The sequence below is a fragment of the Phyllosticta capitalensis genome (genome assembly GCF_038381095.1).
Source record: "Phyllosticta capitalensis strain CBS 128856 chromosome Unknown BKA78scaffold_4, whole genome shotgun sequence".
Lineage (NCBI taxonomy): Eukaryota > Fungi > Ascomycota > Dothideomycetes > Botryosphaeriales > Phyllostictaceae > Phyllosticta > Phyllosticta capitalensis.
In genome coordinates, this window is record NW_027117442.1 from 1,950,595 (window position 1) to 1,971,846 (window position 21,252).

Here is a 21,252-nt window from a genome sequence, read left to right on the forward strand (position 1 = left end):
AATTATATTAGGTATAATTAGTTATTAATAGGTCTTTTAAACCAGCTTAATAATAATATCCTTAGGCTAGAGAGGGTGCTTAAGCTCTTTCTTAATATTATAAATAGTATAGATACTATAACTAGTAATATAAGTGATCTAGCTAGTACTTAGGTATAAATTTATCTGGATTAAGCGCTTAATAATGCCGCGCTGGAATATGCTAAGGGGAGTAGGTATAAGAGGTAAGAGGATTAAATCATTAAAGGTAATTAAGGGTAAGGTAGAATTGCTATAGGTGATTAAGGAAGAGCTAGAATTACCATAGGTAATAAGGTGGGTAAGGATATAGATGCTATTATATAAGATAAGGTCTCCACTAGACCCACTGTAAAAATGGGGATATGAGGTATGATATTCTGTCAATTGTCGCAACGACTGCAAATGGGCGTTGGGTACGGCTGTAGCAGCAAAAAAACGGCTTTCTATTTTTTCCTCCTCCTTCCTTCTCCTCTTTGGGCGCGTGGCAGGTTAGCGCCGGTGGTGCCCCTCGTGAAGATGATGTGTTGTTTGACTCGTTGAAGACAAGCGCGGTGGATTCGACCAGCGGAAAACGTACAGAGTGGACCTGAGCGATGTCCGTAGGGCAGGTTAGCGGGCGCTCTCTCTTTCCAGAAGCGTTCCATGTCCCCGTTGGCCTTGACAAATCTTGACCATGAGGAGGCTGGGGGGCCAGTCGCGGCCACGAGGGGATTGCCGTCGTGAATCATGATGGACGAGAGGGATGGATGGGCGCGAGTCGTCGCATCATTCTGACTTGCTGACCGCCCGTTTGTCGCCAGAGGTTGGATCAGAGTTGTCAAAGGGCTGACAGGGGTGGTTCTGCAAACGCCGAGCGGAAGCATGCGCGCAGCTGCCGTATGCAGCAAATATCGAAAAAATGCAACATGGCAACGACGACAGCAGCGACGACGAGACCAAAAGTTTGGTGGATAGAGACAGACAGGGCGAGAGCAGAAGTGCAAGGGCAGCACAAAGACGGGCGGGCATGAGAAGACGGCACAAGGGCAGCCAAGGCGCGACGACAAAAGTCAAAAGCCTAAAGCCTATCCGTCCCGCTGCCGCAACGCACCACTCTATCGCATGCAGGTACGGACGGGCGATGATGTCGATGCCGATGCGATGTGCGACGCGATGCGATGCGTCGTCTTTTGCCGTCGGCAAATGTGCTGGCTCACAGAGTGGGTGGTGAGAGAGTCTCAGCAGCTTGGAGCAACACGTCTGTCCACCACTCGAAAAACCAAAGTCAACAGTGTCCGCACGAACACCCACAAGACGCTATCAAAGACATTGAATGGCGCAGGAGGAGTAGTCGGCCCTTCGCCTTGACCGGCCCGCAACCCAAAATGCAAACAGCGCTCTTCCTCGCGTGGCCTGCCCAACCACCACATCAAACCTTCGTGCTCCATGGAATATCGAATTTCTCCAGACGAATGTCTCTCAACCTCCTCTTCACATGGCATCTTTCCACCACCTCTACACACTGCCCGCCTAATCTAAGGCAACGGAAGCGCATCCGTTCGCCGACCGACCCGTCCGCCCGCCCGTCCGTCCGTCCGTCGCGCGCGGGCATGCGAGGTACACAGCTCCTAGCTAGCCTTGCGGGTGCGGTGCGGGCGGCGGGCCGCACGTAGGCTAAAGTAGTTTAGACGACGAGCCATTACGACTTTTCAAATTTGCAAAAGGCTTGTGAATGGCGGAGGAGGAAGGTCTAGGCCGGGGATGCGTAGGGCGGGCAGGCTGGCGAGTGGGATTTTTCCATGAGTTCCTCTGCGGAGCTTGTTGCGATTGGGTTTGCGTTTGGGCGTGGTGGGAAAAACCGAAGGGAGGGCAAGAGACGACTGGAGCAGAGGAAATGGACGATGCAGCCGACGTCATGGTGGAGGGGCGGGGAGGCGGCATCCATGCAAAGCTAGAGTTTGTTCGAGCCAGGGTGGGAGGTTTGTGCCTGAGGTGGTGGGAGGATCATCACGAGTGAGAGAATGAAGTCGAAGCATCCTTGATTGAAGTGGAGGACTTGGTGAACGAGGAACATGTCCGGTATGCGTGCATCAAAAAGTTGGAGTTGGCAAAGAACCATGTAGCAGTGACGTTCAGGAGGCGGCACCGGCTCCTTCGCACGCCATCGAAGACAACGGACCAAACAGGATGTTGATAGGAGACAAACGAGACCTTGTCTATGACAAAGATGAGTAGTTACCGAGCGCATGTCCTGTAGAGGAGTCACAGTCGCAGTCACCCAGCCCACCAGCTTACGCTACCCTACCCTGCTCCAACATGATTGTTGTTTGTTTACCTCTCCTACCATGTTCAGTTCCCCCACCTCATCCCCTCAATCGAAACCCCTACCGCAGTCCTACGCCACACAACGCACCACGCCCTCCAATAGTTTCTACATCTCGCTGCATTATGCAGACACACCAGACGAGACGAGACCACGGCAGTCCAGTCCAGCCACTCCAACCTCCCACCATGCCAACGACGAGTAGGTATGCATGACCTGCCCACCAACGATCAAACGCTCGAGACTCCACACGCATTAATCCAACCCTTTTGCCTCAATCATGCGTGCCGCATATGCAAGCCCGTTGGAAGTGTGCCGTCCGTCATCCGTTGAATGCCCGACCACCGCCGCCCTCCGAGGTCGTTGCCCCGCCCCATCCGCCACACCGCTGCAGCGCCGCAGCCAGCTGGCACTGTGGCTGTGCTGTGCTGTACTGCGCCGCACCGCACCGCGCGGCAGTTGCGTCGGTGGCACGAACGGTACGGTGCTATCGCGGGCGTTGTAAGCCTGTATAGTAATCTGTAGTTTTGCGCTTCTTGTGGGTACTGAGAAGATGCCGAGGCCAAAGGGTTGGTCGGGCAGTGTGTGGTTGGACTGGACGCGTTCGACGCGACGCGAGCGAGCGGGACGGACAACGCGCGGCGGGCAGGTATGCAGGTAGGCAGCGACGTCTCCTTGCGGGCGCGCTTCTGCGGTTGATGATGGTCGGCGAAGAACGTAGGAGCGAGGTTGACTCGCTAGTGGCATGGAATGAATAGATGGAGAGCCTGCAAAAGGAGAGGTGTACTCTACCGTGCAGAATCTCTTCTCCGCAAAAGGGGGACCAAATCACATTGTCATGGTCAAGTGCCGCATCCAGTCAGTCCAATATTGTAGGCAAGCAAGGAAGACAGCTAGATTTCCATGTACTTTTGTTTCCTGTCTGCCACTCCATTTACTCGCTTTACGTCCTCTTTTCTGCCATTTGTCCCATGACCCATTTTTACATGCCTTCAGACCTGCCTCCTTTTACGCCTTGTCCTTCGCGACGAAGCGAGTGTCCCATCCTTTACCATGCTGAATCGTCCCATCCCATCTACTCCAAAGCACTGGCTGTGTGAGTAGTAAAAAGCCAAAGCGCCATTATGACAAAGAATAAAGAGAGGTAAGAAATGAAGAACTAGTGGGGGTATAAGTGTCGACTTCAGTCTTTGCCGACGAGCAACATTAGCAAAAAGCAAATTTGTAACAAGCGCTCGCAATGTTTCGAGCAAGCTTTAAGCGATCGACAGATGAGCAGCAAATACGGCGCAGCGAAGCAATCAAAAACAGCAAATAGTATCAGCCAACTAACAAAAGGCTCGCTCATTTTGGTGAGAGTTTGTCTGTCTCTCTGTGCGCTGCCGTCTATGTAAGAAGAGACACAAGGAAAAGTTGGGGGAATCTGTGGGGGAACCTGTGTTGTGGGGGAAAAGGTGTATGTGAGGTAGAGGTGGAGCAAAATAGGTACAGTACAAAGGTGTGAAGGTGTGTTGATGATACAATGTGCAATGGTAGTTTTGTTGTTGTTGTTGTGGTGTTGGTAAAATTTCTCAACCAGCTGCTCGCTATGCCGTCAACAACAGAATGAACAGATCCCATCTTTTGGAAAAGGAAACAAGGAAACAAGGAAAGAATTAGCAAACAAAACAAGTTGGCTCACCTCGCTCTTTTTTGGTCGAGGGCCACAAAATGTGGTTGGGGGTATGAAGCGAACTCTGAAGCAAAAACGACAGATGAAGAAAAAATCCCAAACCCTGCAAAATCCGCCGCTTTCTTGCTTTCAATGTGAACCCTGCCGAATCTCTCAAAACACCGTCGAGGAAGAATAGGCCATGCTGTATCGCTTTCGAAAAAGACCCAAGCCATACAGATCAAGGAAAGACACAAAGGAAATGTTCCCGGCAAAGGGAGGATGTCCGCAGACAAGGCCCGAGATGTTCGAGCCGACCAGGTAAGTCGCTGGTGAGAATATCGAACAAGCCGCCCAATAAACACCGATTTGCCGAAAACGCCTGCCGCGGTTCCGTTCCTGCCGGACTTGGTCGTCGCCGCCGCGAGCCAGCCCAAAGAAGACTCCGATCCGATAACATTGACATTCGCCCGTGGGCTACTTGGTCGATCCAAATTACAATTAATCGTAGGAAATGGAAAATAGACAAGGAGAATGTTGGAAGCGGCCGTCATCATCACCGGTAAGCCGATTGGGCGGCAAAGATGCTCGCCGCCGCGGATGCGGCCCACTCGCTTTGCTCCTCGGGCGGGGTTGGCCAGGAGTGCTCATGGGTTTGCGATTGGCGTTTCGCAATGTCGACCGGTTTCGAAGGGGTGGTGTAGGTGGCGGTGCCGAAGCCGAGGTTACGGTTGGCCGACGGAGAAGGGGTCAGGTAGGATCCGGCGGGGAAGTCGGTGACAGAGGGTTGCAGAGGAGGACGGACGTTTTCTTGCGGGATGCTCGTGGGACCGTCGCGTCGCGCGAGTCGGCGGGAGGCACGGTGGGCGTTCTTTAGAGCTTCATCCAGGAGCTCCTCTTCCTCGTTTGGTGTCTCGTAGCGCTGGTTGGCGTTTGTCGACTGCTGAAGCGCGCGGCGAGTCCTGCTAGAGACCGGTCCTTTTCCATCGCCTCCATGGGGCAAGGAATGGTGTCTCTTAAGCATTGGATTGCTGGCCACACGAGAAGAGGGTTTTGAGACGCTACCGGCTGGGGAAAGACCTTCCAAACTATGGCGCACATGCTGAATGGCCCTGTCCATTTCGGCGGAATCCGGCTGAGGCACACCTGTGGGGTTGCTGGTCGGGGCGGCGGGCGGGTCGACGTTCATCGAATGACGGTTGCTGTAGCCCCAAGCTAAACATCCAGCGCTTGCTTCGAAATCGTGGTCGGCGGGGGAGGGAGGCGCTTGGTACCGACCTGAAAGTCGCCTCGCGCGTTTGCGTAGGTGCGAGAAGAAACCTTCCTTGAGCGGGTTGGATGGCGAGGCGAGTCCGTTTCCGTTGAGGGCCCGTTCGGCTTCTGCGCGGTGCATGTCTGCATAGTGGTTACCGTGGAGCGACAGCTGGCGGCCGATCTTCTTCGATGCCCTTTCCTCGGTGGGCTTCGGGGTTGCCTGGGCTGTGACTGCGTCGGAAAAAGGTGAGATTGGCCGAATAGAAGGTAATATCGGCATGGGCGCACCTGTGATACCGTTTGTCCAAGTAGCCCGCTTAGCTGCTTCCGCCCTCTTCCTCGACATGACTGTCGCGTCAGACGTGTTGGACGGCTGCGGCGAAGGCTGAGGCGAGATTGGCTTGGGAACACTCGTGTGCTGGGGAACGGCGGGAGCGCTGTCGCGGGCCACCAACGACTTGCGGAACCACGAAGACGTCTTGGAAGTCAGGCTCGGCGAGTCGCTATCCTTGGCCGACGCGTTGCTCAGGTCCGAGTGCTTACGGCCAAGGAAGCGCGAAGCAGACGACTTGGGGCGAAGCGGGTCGACAGCATCCGTGAAGAACTCGTGGCACAGTGCCTGCGTCGACGTGGGCCGATGCTTGGGATCCCACATCAAACACCAGGTCACAAAGTGCGCCAAACTAGCCGGCCACTCGGGCGTCTGCAAAATCGTGTCCATGGCGTGCGGGGCCATCTGCAACCCTCGTTAGTTTTGGTCTGGAAAAGGAGGTCACCCGGGGAGTACCTTTGGAAACGAAAACCCAAGCTTTTGCGCCAACCTAATGCCGTCTTTCCACTCACCACCTCCAACCCTGGCACCGTGCTTGTTCACCCAGCTACCGGGGCTGCCCATAATCTCGCACACACGCCAGACTTGGTCAACCTCGTTGCCACCTGGGAAAAGCGGCTTGAGGGTAGCGATTTCAACGGCCATCGCACCGACGGCCCAGATATCCACCGGTGCAGAGTACTCGCCGGCACGGAGAAGAACCTCGGGGGCGCGGTACCAGCGCGTCGATACGTAGGTGGTGTACGGGAGCTTGGAGTGCGTTTCTCTGGCCAGACCAAAATCGGCAATTTTGATGGTGTAGAGAGGAGGCGTGGAGGGGGGTGTGACGAGGGACGAGTAGCGCTTGAATGCATTGCCAGTGTCGGGAGCCGAGGTCGAGACGAGAATGTTCTCGGGCTTGATGTCGCGGTGGAAAAAGTGGTTTTCGTGGATGTGCTCGAGACCGGAGATAATTTGGAACAGGATGCTCTTGACCGTGGAGCAGTCTAACCTCTTGTGGTCGCGGGCCTTCATGAGCTGGTACAGGTTGCCGTCCATGTACTCCATGGCAATGTGCAGCTTTTTGCTCATTGGGTCGAGGAAGATGTCGAGAGCGGGAACAAGGTGGGGATGGTTGGGTAAAGATCGGAGAAAGATGACTTCTCTCAGCTCTAAGCACTGGTTGAAGTTGTCGAAGCTCTTCTTCATCGTCTTGATGGCAACCTGGTGATTGTCAGTAGAAGTCGTGCGACCGAGCAGCAGGCCAATGCCATACCAGAGTTCCCCTTCGCGCGAGGTGAGCGCCTGCGCTCCGCACACGTGCTAGCGAGACGCTGCCAAAGCTGCCATCACCAACGTCCTTGAGAATCTCGAACTTGTCTTCGAGGCAGACAGCGCCATGAGACCCCGAGGACCAACCTCGAAACGACGTGTCGTAAGCAACCGTCATGACGAGAGTGCTCGCTGCCGGGTGAGAAGGAGTAGAGACAAGGGGTGGTGGTGGTTGCTTTCTGTCGTCAGCAAGGACGGCGGAAAGTCGGTCGAGCTAACACTCACCGAATGGGGAAAAGGGCGGGCGATGGAGGGAGGGGGGAGGAAGGAGGAGTAGTAATGGGAGGTGGACGATTGAGGATCCTATTGAGTTGCTATGCTCATTGCAAGACTGGACAAGGAGGTTGGGTAGTTTGACCGGAAGGGAGAGTGGCGGCGGGGGAGAGAGAGAAGGAGGGAATCAGGGTCCAGTTGGCAATTGACAGAAGAGAGCGAGAGAGAGCGAGAAGAGGTGCTTGGAAAAGGGCTTGCGAGCTAACGTGGAGACTGTCCAGGACCACGGTAGGCGGGAGGCGTGCCGGATGGCCGGTTCGTTTTAATCGATCAAAAGGAGCAGCGGCTGCTTCTAGCGTTCGGGCGACTTGGGGCGTGGCCGGTGCGCGGGCGTTGTCGACGATCTTCGCAATAGGAGCTCTTCGGTGATTTTGAGCGAGTCAAGCCGACGGCGGTGGTGTTCGACGAGCTTTCTGGAAGTCGGAGGCGCGGCGTGACAATCTCGGGCGAGTTTTGAAGATGGGATGGTTTGTGAAAGTCCTGTGCTCGGCGGCGGGCCCCACAGTAGGCACGCACACAACGGCTTTGCGACTCAGGCCCCTCTGGAATAAGAATAATGCAAGAGAGGGGCGGTCTCGAGCAGAGCAGAGTGGGTGGAGAGGTGAAGTCGGGCCCCGTCAGGTGTGAGGTAGGTGAGCTGGCTGGCCAACGCGCGCGGAGCTGAGCTGTGCTGTGCCAGGAGTCCAAGTACTGGAGGAGCTCAGACGCAGACGGGCAGCGAGGTCCAGTGTCAGCACGAGGCGAGGCGGTGAGAAACAGGTAGTGGAGAAGTGCGAGCGAGGCGGCAATAGTAGTGGCCGTAGTGACGATAGCGCCGTGTGCGTGGCTGCAAGTAGTAGACGCGTATGTAGAAGACAAATGGTCGGGCGCGGCAAGCTACCACACACTTTACCGCGAGAGTAGTCTGTGACGGTCGCGGGCGGAGCTGGCCATGTCCTAGGGGCTGGAGGAAGCGCTCAGGGCGGCGGGTGATGTGTGAGAGGGAGGGGAGAGAATGAAGAGCAGAGAGATGTGTGCTGGACAGAGACGGAGCTGGACTGGCGACTGGCCTCAGCAGCACTCCAGCACCACCACCACTCCTGGCACTTTTTGGCTCGAGTCAAGGGCTACACTCTAGCGACCGGGTGGTCCCGTGAAGGTCATTTCCGTCTTGGGCCCATTTATGCATTTGCGCATGTTGGATGCCCGTTTACATCAAGTCCAACTGTTTGTTTTGGCCGCTCCGACCTCCGCTTTGCTGCATCTTCTCCCGGCGCAAGCTCACCGTCTTTCGTGCCCTTTGCTTCGTCTTCAGTCAGTGGTACCTATACGGCCAAGTCATGGGGAGCCACGTTGTCGACAGGGAACCCGTCACGTCGCCCCCTTTTCGCAGTCGCCGCGGCAGCGGGAAATGAGTGCCAGCTCGCCCCCTGTACCGTCTGACTAAGGCCTCTGACGTATGTGCGGCCTGCCATTGGTGAAATATTTTTTACCGTCACATCACGACCGGCAATTCAATAATGGCCAGAGGACGCCCAACCACTCCTCCACCTTCGCTTGCATCGTTCGCCGTCATGACATGAACTTGAAGCAGATATTCATGCTCTGCTCTTGCCTGCCACTTGCCCCTGCACGCCCGGCTGCGGACGGCTGCGGATCATGGCCTCGCCCGCCCGCCCCCCTCGTCGCCTCCAACCACTCACACCTCATGCCAACGTCAAGTCGTGCTCTTGTCCGGTCGTCGGTCGACTGTCCGCCCAAAACAAACACCAAGCTCGTGGTGCTCTTACCGTTTCACCTGCATCTCAAGCGCTTGCAGCGTTGCATTCTCATCAGGTTCCTGGCCCGCCGAGCAGGGCCCGCTACACGTCTCCCTGGTCGTCTCTGCGATCCGTGATTGACTCAAATCTCCATCGACGCGTTATTGCCATGGCCACTCCCAATATCATGTCCCCAATTTGGCGACGCCTTCGATAGTCTGTCGTCGCTCCCGGCGCGAAACCCGTCGGCAGTTTTGCACCAAGAAAGACTCCTCCTCCCTGGGACTCCATGTCATTCGTCAAAATGGTTTCAAGTGCCCAAGATGCTTGAATCCTATGTAGATGAAAGAGCATTTACTACCTCCATTATTGTCGCTCTTTTGGATACTCTCTTGGTCGTTCTCAGTTAGCTCCCTGCTCCCGTCTTGCAACCATGCCTCTGACGTAGGCGACCCCATGCTACCACTCGTGTTCCCTGCCCGCCCGATTCATCATAGCAAGCGCACTCTACCTGACATGGCGCCAACGCCAAACGGGAACATGGACTCGATGCTTTTGCTCTTCTGCTTTGCTCCGCAGGCCCAGGCCCGCGAAACATCTCTGGTCCTCTGTCAAGGCATGAAAACGTTGGGCATGGCCATACGACCAATCTCCTGCAATCTCGGACAAGGCGACAAGACGAGAGGGCACTGCGTGTGTCGGCTGCGCCTCTTGTCTCTCCCTTTTCCTCCGCGTCTTCTTCACACACGTTTCTCCGTCTCAGACAGGTTCCAGCCGCAATCCCAGCAGCCCAAGGCCTTGTCTTGTGCGAGTCCAGTAATGTTGCACCGTGAACCTGCATCCCCTCTCAGTTCCTCGGGCCTGCCCGTCATGACCTCGCGCCGTCATCATCTCCGTCCATAGGTCGTGTTCGCTATAACAGGGAACCGGGCGATAAACAATGGGCAAGAATTGGCGTGCTCCTCGCCATTCCTGCTGCTCAGCACATATTTCGGGGATCCAACATCACATCAGCAAAATCCAGCGCCCTGTCCAAGGAGCCGCTCGCGTCGCCCTGGAAGCTGGTAGCTTTGCTCTCTTGCCCGAGACCCTCGCATGCCCAGCCCTGCCTGCTGCTAGCAAGTAGCAACCTGCCTCTCCACGGCACTTCATCTGATGATGGACGCGGGATCGTCACCCGCGGCGGCCGGGACCCATCCATTCTCGCGCCGGACCGACAGTCTGACAGCCGTTGCAAGAGAAGTGACAGCGTCCATCCCCGCCGACCTGTTCTTTTCTTTCCTGCCTCAACCCTGCCTGCTCCCGGACTGCCTCCACCTCTCTGCTACGTATTGCCTTGGTTCCTTTTTTTTCGCCTCTATCATCCCACATTCCGGCGCACCTTTTTGTCACATAATCACGGTATCAAATTTCCAGTCGTCGGCTTCGGATTAAAATGAAGAACGCAGCCAGAACCGCATGCGAACATGTATTCGCGCCCATCCGCGCTGTTGGGCCCGGACCGTCATGTCCGCAGTCCATGCCCCTGTCCCAAAAGAAAGCAGCTGGGCGGGAAAACGGTTGGATTCGTCCAGGCGCGCCCAATGGTCGGTGAAGAGGGGGACGTGTCGACGGCAAAAGCAATGCGGACAGAGAGGGATTGGGGAATTGCGAGGCGGCCTGGGGAACGTGCCTGTCTTGCCCTGCGCTGCGCACCAAACGAGAGACGAGTGCGGCTGTCCGTTCACCTGTGCGACATGCGACCTCACATCAGGCCAGGCAGTCAAGGTGAGATGAGATCAGCTCCACAAACCTGACGACAGCTGCTGGCTGGCCTGTGGACCCCGACAAAGTTGCAGTACCACTGCTGTGGGCTGGCGGTTGGAGCTAAACCACACGTCGGCAGAGACGACGACGAAAAGAGCAAATGGCTGGTCGTCAACGACGTACCCGACGTTACGAGCCAGTGCGACGTTGGCGATGGGGGGGGGAGAACCGGCAGCCTGGGAAAAAGCAACACCAAGCTGAGACAGAGCCCCGGACCTCGCTCGAGCTCGCACCGCACCCGCCGCCAATCTCAAAGCCGCCGCCGCCAAAACAGCCACCGCGGCTGCCACGCATGCATAACGCAAGTGGGAATCTTGCTTGGGAGTTGGTTGGACTTGGGGGGGGGGGGGGGGGGGGCACTGAAGGCGACGGCGGCGGCTAGCTAGCCTAGCTCCGCGGACGGCGCCTCTGTGTTTCGCCGCTGCAGTGCCATCCATCCACCAGGTTCTTGCTGCCTCCAGCGCTTCTCGCGATGACTTGTTCTCGCTCTGCCGCCGATGGAGGCACGCGGAGCAGAAATGTGCCGTGTGGCGCGTCGCGCCGCGACGAGATGAATCGCGTCTTTGCCTCCTCCTGTGCTGCAGCCTTCATTCCTCGCTTCTTGGACCTTGGATGGTCCAGACCTGTGCATTCGCGGAAAATTGTATTTCGACCGGGGCTCGCATGTCCTTGCTGGTTTGAAAAAGACTGCCCGAGATCCAGGGAGATGTGACAGCCATCACCACTCCATTGCTTGCCGCGCAAGCAGACTCGTCGCCCTGGATTGATCAGCCCCACAGACACCTGTGCCTTCATCTCGCAGCCCGTCCTTCTCGTCCACTCTCTGCTCAACGCAAGACATGCGCGGCAGCTGGAAGGGCGCCTCGAGGGCGCTACATATCTAGCGCGTCGACAAGTCACCACGCTGGCCGGGAGTACCTACACACCACCGAGCAACCACCTACGCCAAGCACTCCAACTAGCGACGGAACTCATGCCTACCGCCCGAGCGACGAGCTAGCGCCCAGAGAGGCAATTTTCTGTCGTCTACGCAAGGCGAGTCCTTGTTCGTCTGTTGCTAAAGAAAGATGTGCGGTGCGAGGTCCGGCAAAGATTCTAGCGAACATGCGCGCTGGTACACTGTAAGTCATGTAGCGTGAAGTTGGTTGAAAGGTTTGCGCGGTAAAGAAGTGGACGAGTTGGCTTGATGAACGTACGAGTTGATTGATCTATTGACGCGGAGACAACATTGAGGGCGTTGTTGATAAAGACTCAGGTGAGTGGGTGCAAGACAAGTGCTGGAGCAGGCAGACGGGCTATTCAGCCGACTCGCAAGCACAGCAAATCCACACCTCGTCGTCACAGTTGGCCTCAAAGAATCGCAACTCCGAGGTGGCCTGCTGAACTGCCCACTATGAGATACATATGTAGCTGTTCTCGAACTTGTCGTTTGGCAATTCGAATGCTCCTATGCCCACTTATTTGGGTACTGCGATATCCTTTCCGGCCCTGACGCACCTCGCACGGGTCTTTCTGCAATATCTCGCAACTCTGCCGCTCTTTCAATGCAGAACTCACAAAGAGCAAGACAACAAAAAATGCATGAGCTCGGTATGTCGTTTTGGCGTGTCATCCAAAATCTTCCAAAAATACATGCATCTCACCAAGTCACCAACGGAGCCTAGCCCTCCGCATCCTCCAGGAGCAGCAGCTCTATCGATCCGCCATCACGACCACCACCACCGGCAACACCGCGCCTCGGGGCTTCTCAGCGCTCAGTGCTTCGCACCGTGGCACCTCCACAAATCTGGGGAAGGAGCCTCGTCTACCCAGAAGCTAACTGTTCCAGCCAACGGACTAGCCTAGCGTACCACCCAGCAGCTATACATCGAGACGGACTAGACGATTGACGGACGGACCGATGGACGGGACCCCACAGCAGCCCTCCATCGTCACGACGCAGCCCCGGTCCGGACCTGTCGGCCGGGTCCCGTCGAGTCTAGAACTTCGGCCGGTTCTAATCAAGTGCCGCGCCTTTGGATGTCATGATTTTTTATAACCCTCTGCGTCAGCTTGGCGGGATGACGATTGCGCAATGGACGAGGAACAAGGTTGGGAAGATACTGGATGATTTGCGGTCGAAAATTGAGGCTTTCGAGTATGCGATGCTGATGTGGAGTGAGCAGAGGTACTCAGACGGTAGGTGGAGGGGATTAAGCTGCCATTGCAGAAAGTCTTCTTGTTGCCCATTGGTGGCTTCTGGCCAAAGGGCAACGAGAGTCTGCGGATGCAAGAGAGTAGAAACGAGGGATGGCACCGAACGTCAATGCTGGTGTTGAATCGAGCTTCGGGGAAGATGTCATCCCACTCTCGTCTTCAACTTTTCGAGTCACGCCTACATGCATCGCGCAATTGAAGCGCGAGTTGGCAGTCCGCGGAATTTTCTCTTTCTCACTCTGACTTTCTTCAAAAATCCGCTCCGTCTCCGTCATCGCACTACTCCCCTATTCCTTTCACCAACCCTTCCCTCGTACTCTCCTCTTCCAGACTCTCCCCGTTCACATTGTGACCGCAGACCTCACCTCTCTCCATCAACATCGCGCCATGCAACGCCACGCACCGTACGCAATATGCGCCACACCGTACGTACCGTACCGCACCGCATCCACCGGACCCGAGCACTCGTGCGTACTCGATGGCAAGCATGCCAGCGCTCAGGGCAGTTGCCTGTCCCTCCATCAAGCCACCCTGCGCCTCGCCTGTGCTCAGTGTTTGTCGGTTGCGCGTACGGGAAGGCGCCTGTGCGCGCGCTATTGGCGAAAGGCGGCCGATCGTGGAGCTCTTGTCGAAGGAGGGATCGATTGTCGTGGACTCTGCGTCGAGTGCCTTGGGACGAGGGAAGCTGGGAGGATGAAGATAGGGCGAGGACTGGAAGGAACGAGTTGAGTCGAGTCGAAGGTCTTGCGTGGGCGTGTTGTGCTGAGGCAAGTGAGGTAGGTGAGTGGTGCTCTTTTGAGGTCGACATTACGCGGTGGTGAGCTTTACCTCCAATATATGTCTTTGGCGCTTGGTATGAGACACAGGCAAAGGTGCACTGCTTTTGGAAGGCGGCATCGCCATCGGCCGCCAGTCCCTTCAAGTGAGTGACTCCCAAAAGTGTCTCCGCACCGCAGACATCCACCTTTTTGCCCTCCGCAGCGAGGCGCACATTCGCCCAAGCTCCGTTCTCCCTAGATTACCTGCTCGCATGTGCTTTGTTCGATTACCTAGGCTGCAAGATGGCGGATCCTACCAACTCAGGGCACAATGGCAATTCAGGTACGTTTCGACGTCGCCTGATCAGTATCATCCGCTGCGATTACCATGCAACGTGTCACCTGCATTATCTTCAGAATATGAAGGGAATTTGCGGGTATAAAGATCCTCCGCTTTTCCCTTGCTCTGCTTCCGTCTTCTTAACCCCCAACCAGAGGTGGCAGCTGAGTGCTCGCTTCTAGTAGCAAGCGGCGTTACCCAGCCGCCACCTGACTTGTGTACCTTTTTGTCTTTTGCCTGCTTGTAGAAGCAGACAGAGAAGCAAGCGATATCTCGAGCTTTCTGGATGGTTGTCGGCATCTTTGCGAGATGTTTTGGATTGTCATTTCAACGGTCGAGGGACACAGCATGAGCGAACGGGACTTTCAAGCATTGGTTTTGGGCTCAGCAACAATGGGCTCTCGCGCGAGATTTTGTACTTCTGCTTCTCGAGAAGCAAATCAAGTCATGTGTCAAAAAGCCAAAGCGAGGCAGTAATCTCGTCTTTGATTGTGTGATTGCAGGGCTTGTGTGTGTTCACCAAAGAGAGTTCTTGGAAGTCAAGGCGGTAGAAACCGAGGAGCCTGCCCTTTTATACCTTGACTGTTGGTGCAGAACCTCAAGAACCTAGTGGAATCTCGTCACAAGACCCAAATCAACCTCCTGATCAGTCGCAAGGAGCGATGTCGGCAGTTGGCGCAAGAGCAACGGCCGCTCGTGATCAACTCGACGACAGTTGAGTATAAAAAGAACGATGCCCAGCTTACAACTTCAGCACTTGCATCGCTCTCGAGCTCTTTCTAATTTGAAGCGATGAGTACGATCCACTGGTCGGTCTTTTTCGGTTGGGAGAATCCAGGGGAATCTTGCATCATTCCCATTCTTTGATTCTGGGTCGGCAAGTCTTGCACCATCTCACAATGAAGGGCCGCAAAAGAAAATGATGTTGTAGAATAACTCTAGGAAGTGATCGTGAGCTCTCCTGGAAACACTGACTCTGCGACTCTTGCCAGAATAGAAAAAATCATCAAGGCGCGCGCAAGCGAGGAAGGCAAGTCCGTCGTGAGCGATCAACCAAGGGGACAACGACGAACGCGTCGATTTGAGAGTCGAGAGTCGAAGTCGAGAGTTGAAGCGATGCATGCCTTTCTTTTATCGTCCAAGTCCAGGCTCAGTCCTGGACCTTTCATTGTTTAAACGTCACAGGGGCAAGACCAGAGAGGTTCCAATTGTATACTGCGCAAAGTGCACAGGTGACTGCAGACTCCTTAGCTGCATGTGACCGAATTGAAAATACTCAGGTATTTAAGCTGCACATATACCAGCTCCAGAGACTGAATGTCTGACAAACGCACCTCTCCGGCAGAGCTGTCTCGTTCGAAGGAGACAACTACGCTGAGCATGATTGGGACACTTGCCCTCGTTTGCCTCTTTAGAAACCTTTCATGTCAGGCAAAGCCCAGCCATCCTGCCTCTTTTCGGTTGCTCGCAGAAATTTGTTTCTCCCAATGGTGGAAATCAGCATCATGAGACGCCGATGCAGTGCACTCCCGAGCTGTCAAGGCAAATGTCGCCGGCCATCACGGACTGATCGTACCGCTGCGGCAAGAAATGAGGGTGCAAGGCCGAACCCAAAGTCAAAGGGTCAACAAAATCGAAACATTGTGCCAGCCGGGCGCAAGAATCAACTTGCTCGGGGTTGGGACTCTCCCGGAAAAGTAGCGGATCAAGCCGATTGTCTGTTCATTCTAAGCACTCACCCATGTGTGCTGTTGAAGAAAAGAAGAGTAGAGAAGACCGAGCAGGCTTTTATACTTGAAGACCCAGCTCGAACACACTATTGATCGGTCACGAGAGACGGGTAAAGACCAACGGCGTGTCAGTTAGTGGTCCCATGATTTGTGGAATCAGCAACGCTCCGCTGACGACAGCAAAGAAAAATCGATTGTCTTCGATTATGGAAAGCAACGTCTCGAAATATTGATGTGGCACCTTACAAAGAAATGTTTGGCGCTTGCCAACAGCAAAGGATGCCGAGAGTGATTTGAATGAAAGATGACCGAGAGTTACCAGGGAAGTCCAAGCAAGCCAAAAGTTCGAGGTAATAATAGTTATATATCTTTTGGCTCGTCCCAGCGATGCTGCAGTCGGTGGGCAAGGGAAACAACCAGCCTTTTATATCTATGGGTCGACTCGTCAGAAGCCAACAGGTCACAAGGAGCAAACGTAGTCCGCGGAACTAGTAGGCTGAAGACTCAGGTGAGTCATAAACTCAAGTCCACGAGGGTATAAAAGAGAGTAGATAGAGTAAGAGCGAACAGTACGAGCAGCAGTTCTGATCTGTCGCAAGAATCAGTACGCTAGTCTGACGCGACTTGGGTCTGAGCGGAAGACCACTCAAGCTTTTCCTTTCGTTTGTGGTCAACCCCAGTCCTGCATCAATGCCAGGTCATTCCACTTTGCCAAGCAGCGGATTAGCATCTCGAAGTGATGTCGTGTATCAGCATGATGAGATCACGGATTTCACAGAACCGAGAGCTTGACACCCAGTGCCGTAGTATCTCGAGCTGAATGTGCTGAACAGACGAGGCACCGCCAGGAAACAGTAATCGTCTCGATACTTACTCGGTTCCAGAGCTTTCGCGAGATTCTGTCTCAAGAGCCTCCTGAGCATGAGGTGAAGTGGAGGGGATGGAGCGAGGAAATTTATATTGCAAGAGCGCACGGGGATCATGCGAATGGAGCAGGAGCAGGAGTAGAACTTTGATCTGGAGCACATGAGCACATCAGAGATCCATGTCATGATGTGCCAGGCTCGATGGAGCAAGTCTTGTCACGACAGGAAGGACCAACCCACCGTGCAATACATAAACAACAAACTCCACCAGACTCGCATGGCAACTGTCACTCCCGCCACGCAAGTGGTGAACCTGGTGTAGTGGGTGAGTGCCAGGCAGATTGATCCTCGATAAGGAGCAACCACCAGATGTTTCAGTGGGCATCTGGCCAGAGGGATCCCGGGTTCGATCTGCGCAGTTGCTATTTTGTTTTGTGGTTCTTTTTTGGACTTTTTTTGCTTTTTTGGCTGCGATAGCTTGCGTGTTAGTCGTCGGTGGGCCGTAAGTACGATGAGATCATGGTTGAAAGATGAAATAATTTGAAGCCCTTTCCAGACGCCAGACTGGCCCCACTTTTCTTTTAGAAGAAGAAGACCCCGGAGTAAAAATGATGAAGTCAAGCCAGTCACCCAACTCATGCAGCAACACCGTTTGTGTGCTCCACAGGCGTTTCTCCATTCACCTTGTTGACCTCCTCTCCATTCTCCATTACCACATCTTGTCCATTGGCTGCCTTTTCTCCCTCAGCCGACGCCCTCTTCTTTTTCAGCACCGCCACACCTTCCACATGGCCCGTCTGCGGGAAGAAGTCGAAGCCCCTCACGCTCTCAATCTCGTACGCACCGACTGCACTGCCGAATCCGCCATCAACGCCCTCCATGCCGCCAACTAACACGCCCACATCTCTCGCCTGAGTGTGCACGTTGCAGCTGACATACACGACGCGAGCGGGCCCATACTCGAGGAGCTGCTTCAAGAAGCTGTCATCACACCCCTTGCGCGGCGGGTCAATGACGACGACCGTCTCGGCAGCAGGAAACGTGATCTTGGCAAACAGCGCCGCAGCGTCGGCAGCGATGAAGGAGGCGTGGTCTTCGGCCAGGTTGTTGAGACGGGCGTTCTTGTTGGCCGACTCGATCGACGAGGCGGCAATGTCGATGCCGAGCGACTTTTTGAACATTTGCGAGAGCGTGATGGTGAAGAGACCGGACCCTGAGTAAGCGTCGATGAGGTGCTTGATTGGGGGATCGGCTGGGTCCGGGGAGGCGGGGAGGATGTGGTCGCGGATGAATTGCGTGAAAGGTTCGAGGATGCTGTTGTTGTTTTGGAAGAAGGCGCCGGCTGGGTTTTCAAACTGAAAGTCGCCAATGTACTCGGTGGAGCGGCCTTTGTTGTCTGTTACGCAGGTCTTTTCGTGATAGTGAGCTCCGCGGTCTTCGAGGATGGCGTCTTCCCGCGGCTCTGGTGCCGGGTCCTTGGGAAGTCTTTTAGTGCTCTCGCGGAGTAGCAAAGTGGCACCCTTGGTGTATCTGTCGAGTTCGACAGCTACGCGTTGACGTTCGCGTTTCATGCCCATCCGCACAGCATCAGTGCCGATTGGACAATCCTCAATGTCAATGGTGTGGCGAGTTCCTTTCTTCATGAAGCCAATGGGCGGCACCTCTTGAAACTTTTTGACGATGCCATTGCGGCGATCGCTGCGCTTCTGGCCAGGCGGGCCATCAAAATGAGGCGTGAGTTTTGTCCGGTAGCCATATTTCAGCGGTGATCCAATGGTTTCTCCAATTTCTGGAACCAAGTGCGGTGCCAGGTTGGAAAAGTTGCGGTATGCCTTGTCGACAATGGACCTCTTGTGCGCAAGCTGATGTTCATACGGTAGCATTTGAAATTGGCAGCCGGAGCAGCTGGAAAAGTAGCCGCAGTTGATGAGCGAGTCGTCTCTCAGGTGTCCTGGCGTCACAACTTTGACAAAGTCTGCCATAGTGTAGCCTTCGACAAAGTGTTTAATCACCTTGGCTTTGACGACATCTCCTGGTGAAGTAAATGGAACCACGTAGATTCGCTTGGAGTTTGGAAGCGTGGCGAGGCCATCGCCTGTGGATGAAATTTCAGAGACGGTGACCTCGATTTCCGTAAAGGGCTCTGGCAGCTTGTCCGCGGACTCTGCGCCATTCTCAACGACGGTTTGCGGTTTGTCCAGGCTGAGTTTCTGCATAAGCGCCTTTACATCGAACATGAGAACCTCATCGTGGCTTCCCTCGCTCTTGAGGACCGTGTTTTGCTGCTGCTTTTGCTTCTTGTTCTTGAACTTGTAATTTTGGCCGCCTTTAAACGGCCTCTTCTTGCCATGGCCCTCGACAGGTGCCACATTCGCTGCCGTGGAAGCCATGCTGTATCTTGCGCGCGCGATAAAACCGAAAGAAGACCTCTGCAGAAATCGCGGCGTCCCGAGTCTCGCAAAGGCGTTCATGGACCGACAAAAAGTTGAGGAGCGCACAACGTCAGCCCATTCGAGGGCAAAGTGATTGGCGCGCAAGAGTTGTGCAGGGCAGGCGAGGCGAGCCTGACTCGCGCGCCCATTTTTTCGACCATCGGCGCGCCAAGACCAAGTGCTCCGATGAGATCCAACATCTTGTGTCGTCTGTCCCAAGCGCATCCGCAACGTCAATCCGCCGCTCATTGCACCACCACCGCCGCCCCCGGGCACTTGACAATTGCAGACGGTCGTCATGAGCGTCTGCCGCCCCGCACGATGCCTCTTCACCCGGGCATCTAACCTGGCCTCGAGGCCATGCACGGCCGCCGCTGCCATTGACTGCAGCTCGAAATCGCATGCGCGGAGCTTCCACGCCTCCCCCGTACACGCCAAGAAGAACAAGTCTCCGTTTCCCTCGATCAAGGCCTCGGATATGAAGCGCCTGCAAGAGATGGCCGAACAGGAATCGCCCACCTACAGTGCACGCGAGAAGGAGCTGTTGAAGCGGAAATACACGCCGGAGCAGATGGCAGCCATTGAGGCAGGAGAGGAGGCCATTGACCCCGTGGATCTCTTGTGGCACGGCAGAGACCGCACAGGGGACGCAATGGCCCTCAAATACCGAGACGAGCTCACCAAGGTGCAACCGCTGCTCGACCACAAGCCTCGCGCGGAGCTGGATCCTTTTGCAAATTACGAAGTGCGACCAAAGACGGAGGATGAGATGGTGGACGACCTGGCAAAGTTCTATTTGCAGGAGCACAAGCGAGCCGAGTCTCTTGGGCTGGAGGACGAGAGCCCAGAGGCAGAAGAGGAGGGCAAAGGGTTTCAGATTCGGCACTTGGAAATGCTGACAAGCCCGCGCACATTTATGCATGCTGAAAGCGAGGAAGGATACAGGGCTTTGGAGGATGAGAGCTTCAGCGTCATGGCGCCTGAAATGCGCAAGCTGACAGAGCTCGAGGGCAGAGACGACTTGGAGGATGTCAAGATGCGGCCTGAGGAGGAAGAAGAGGGTGCTGTTGACCCCGAAGAGCAAGGTCGGCAACGTATCAGACTGGCGACGGGCTTGTCGGATGAAGAAGTCAGGCGACTGCGCGTCAAGGTCCTCATCAGCCGCCGCGTCGTCAACCAAACGCGTCTGGGCAAGATTGCAAGCATGTACTACTTGACCATCTGCGGAAATGGCGACGGACTGCTGGGAATCGGTGAGGGTAAGAGTACCGAACCCATGGACGGTCGTCGGCAGAGCATTCTTGCTGCTGTCAAGAGCATGAAGCCCATTCAACGCTACGAGAACCGCACGATTTACGGCAACATCGAGGGCAAGGTCGGCGCTGTGGAGCTCCAGCTGATGACAAGACCACCTGGTATGTTGATGCACCCAAAAACTGCTCCTGCTTGCGATTTACTGACATGACGATAGGGTTCGGTCTCCGCTGCCAGCCCCTCATCTTCGAAATGGCGCGTGCGGCAGGTATCCACGACTTGGCAGCGCGTGTTGGACGGTCACGCAACAAGATGAACACAATCAAGGCGGCCTACGAGGCTTTGTTGGGGCAGAAGCTGCCCGAGGACATTGCACGGGCACGCGGCCGCAAGATGGTCGATGTACGCAAGGTGTACTATGCTGGTAAGGTATACTAGTCTCGCATTGCTGGGGCTGGTTAGAAGAGCAGCAGAGGAAAACAAGCAAAAATTTGCCTCGTCATAGAAGACGAAGCGCAATGTCTGGCATAGAAGATATTGAGATATAAAAGAGCATGCATGAAGAGATGCACCAACAAATGTATTTGTACAAGATGACCGTCGAAACTTTGCAAATAATCTTGTGGACGACGAGGTCAAAGGCTCTCATAATTCATGAGGTGTACCCAAGAAACCTGAGTGAAGTCCAACTGGAGAGCAGCTATGGGCAGGTACAAGATGAGTCTGATTATGAAAAGCAGCATCGGATTGAGTAGCAATTGTGCTGAGGTTGTGATAGAGCTGTTTGCAGATGGTGAGATCTGATGCCCGGTCAAAAGGCGGTTTGCGACGATATTATGGTTGGAAGACGGTTTGCGGTTTTTGAAAGGTTTTGAGTCCCCAGACGGTTTTCAGACGGTTTAGGAATTCTTACCAGTCGGCAGCAGCTCACTACGTTCAAAGTTGCAAAGTCAAGCCCTGATTGGCCCGAATCTTTATCCCCCAAGCT

The 21,252-nt window shown here is 55.0% G+C and overlaps 8 protein-coding genes across 8 annotated transcripts; 5 read left to right on the plus strand and 3 right to left on the minus strand.

Moving 5' to 3' along the window:
• The first annotated feature begins 954 nt into the window (after positions 1-954).
• On the plus strand, positions 955-1,812 carry BKA78DRAFT_120853 (uncharacterized protein). The gene has a single exon (XM_066882425.1). It carries the CDS (start codon positions 1,179-1,181, stop codon positions 1,671-1,673), a length of 495 nt encoding a protein of 164 aa, XP_066745639.1. The 5' UTR covers positions 955-1,178; the 3' UTR covers positions 1,674-1,812.
• A 2,234-nt stretch (positions 1,813-4,046) lies between these two features.
• Positions 4,047-7,295, minus strand: BKA78DRAFT_120859 (kinase-like domain-containing protein). Its single transcript, XM_066882426.1, has 3 exons — positions 6,815-7,295; positions 6,016-6,762; positions 4,047-5,964 (listed from the first exon to the last, which is right to left on the minus strand). The coding sequence occupies exons 1-3, from the start codon at positions 6,986-6,988 to the stop codon at positions 4,531-4,533; spliced, it is 2,355 nt and encodes a 784-aa protein (XP_066745640.1). The 5' UTR covers positions 6,989-7,295; the 3' UTR covers positions 4,047-4,530.
• A 118-nt stretch (positions 7,296-7,413) lies between these two features.
• BKA78DRAFT_294833 (uncharacterized protein) lies at positions 7,414-8,076 on the minus strand (the record flags this gene model as incomplete). Its single annotated transcript, XM_066886407.1, has 2 exons — positions 7,414-7,969; positions 8,036-8,076. The coding sequence occupies 2 exons, from the start codon at positions 8,074-8,076 to the stop codon at positions 7,414-7,416; spliced, it is 597 nt and encodes a 198-aa protein (XP_066745641.1).
• A 601-nt stretch (positions 8,077-8,677) lies between these two features.
• Positions 8,678-9,070, plus strand: BKA78DRAFT_312057 (uncharacterized protein). The gene has a single exon (XM_066888267.1). The coding sequence runs from the start codon at positions 8,702-8,704 to the stop codon at positions 9,017-9,019; it is 318 nt and encodes a 105-aa protein (XP_066745642.1). The 5' UTR covers positions 8,678-8,701; the 3' UTR covers positions 9,020-9,070.
• Positions 9,071-9,085: 15 nt separating this feature from the next.
• On the plus strand, positions 9,086-9,911 carry BKA78DRAFT_120916 (uncharacterized protein). Its single transcript, XM_066882427.1, has one exon. The coding sequence runs from the start codon at positions 9,225-9,227 to the stop codon at positions 9,783-9,785; it is 561 nt and encodes a 186-aa protein (XP_066745643.1). The 5' UTR covers positions 9,086-9,224; the 3' UTR covers positions 9,786-9,911.
• A 2,889-nt stretch (positions 9,912-12,800) lies between these two features.
• On the plus strand, positions 12,801-13,981 carry BKA78DRAFT_120922 (uncharacterized protein). The gene has a single exon (XM_066882428.1). The coding sequence runs from the start codon at positions 13,067-13,069 to the stop codon at positions 13,703-13,705; it is 639 nt and encodes a 212-aa protein (XP_066745644.1). The 5' UTR covers positions 12,801-13,066; the 3' UTR covers positions 13,706-13,981.
• A 2,961-nt stretch (positions 13,982-16,942) lies between these two features.
• BKA78DRAFT_312063 (S-adenosyl-L-methionine-dependent methyltransferase) lies at positions 16,943-19,082 on the minus strand. Its single transcript, XM_066888268.1, has one exon. It carries the CDS (start codon positions 19,047-19,049, stop codon positions 17,214-17,216), a length of 1,836 nt encoding a protein of 611 aa, XP_066745645.1. The 5' UTR covers positions 19,050-19,082; the 3' UTR covers positions 16,943-17,213.
• A 226-nt stretch (positions 19,083-19,308) lies between these two features.
• Positions 19,309-20,702, plus strand: BKA78DRAFT_249743 (mitochondrial 37S ribosomal protein uS5m; the record flags this gene model as incomplete). The annotated part of the gene is made up of 2 exons (XM_066884501.1): positions 19,309-20,425; positions 20,482-20,702. 2 exons carry the CDS (start codon positions 19,309-19,311, stop codon positions 20,700-20,702), a joined length of 1,338 nt encoding a protein of 445 aa, XP_066745646.1.
• Between the last annotated feature and the right edge of the window lie 550 nt (positions 20,703-21,252).

Excerpts from the sequence above, each read along its gene's own strand:
- BKA78DRAFT_120853 (XM_066882425.1), top strand. The coding sequence starts at position 1,179 with ATGCGTCGTCTTTTGCCGTCGGCAAATGTGCTGGCTCACAGAGTGGGT.
- BKA78DRAFT_120859 (XM_066882426.1), bottom strand. The coding sequence starts at position 6,988 with ATGACGGTTGCTTACGACACGTCGTTTCGAGGTTGGTCCTCGGGGTCT. Across the intron at positions 6,763-6,814 it reads TCGCGCGAAGGGGAACTCTG|GTTGCCATCAAGACGATGAA; the intron begins GTATGGCATTGG and ends GACAATCACCAG. Across the intron at positions 5,965-6,015 it reads TTGGGTTTTCGTTTCCAAAG|ATGGCCCCGCACGCCATGGA; the intron begins GTACTCCCCGGG and ends CGAGGGTTGCAG.
- BKA78DRAFT_312057 (XM_066888267.1), top strand. The coding sequence starts at position 8,702 with ATGAACTTGAAGCAGATATTCATGCTCTGCTCTTGCCTGCCACTTGCC.
- BKA78DRAFT_120916 (XM_066882427.1), top strand. The coding sequence starts at position 9,225 with ATGAAAGAGCATTTACTACCTCCATTATTGTCGCTCTTTTGGATACTC.
- BKA78DRAFT_120922 (XM_066882428.1), top strand. The coding sequence starts at position 13,067 with ATGCATCGCGCAATTGAAGCGCGAGTTGGCAGTCCGCGGAATTTTCTC.
- BKA78DRAFT_312063 (XM_066888268.1), bottom strand. The coding sequence starts at position 19,049 with ATGAACGCCTTTGCGAGACTCGGGACGCCGCGATTTCTGCAGAGGTCT.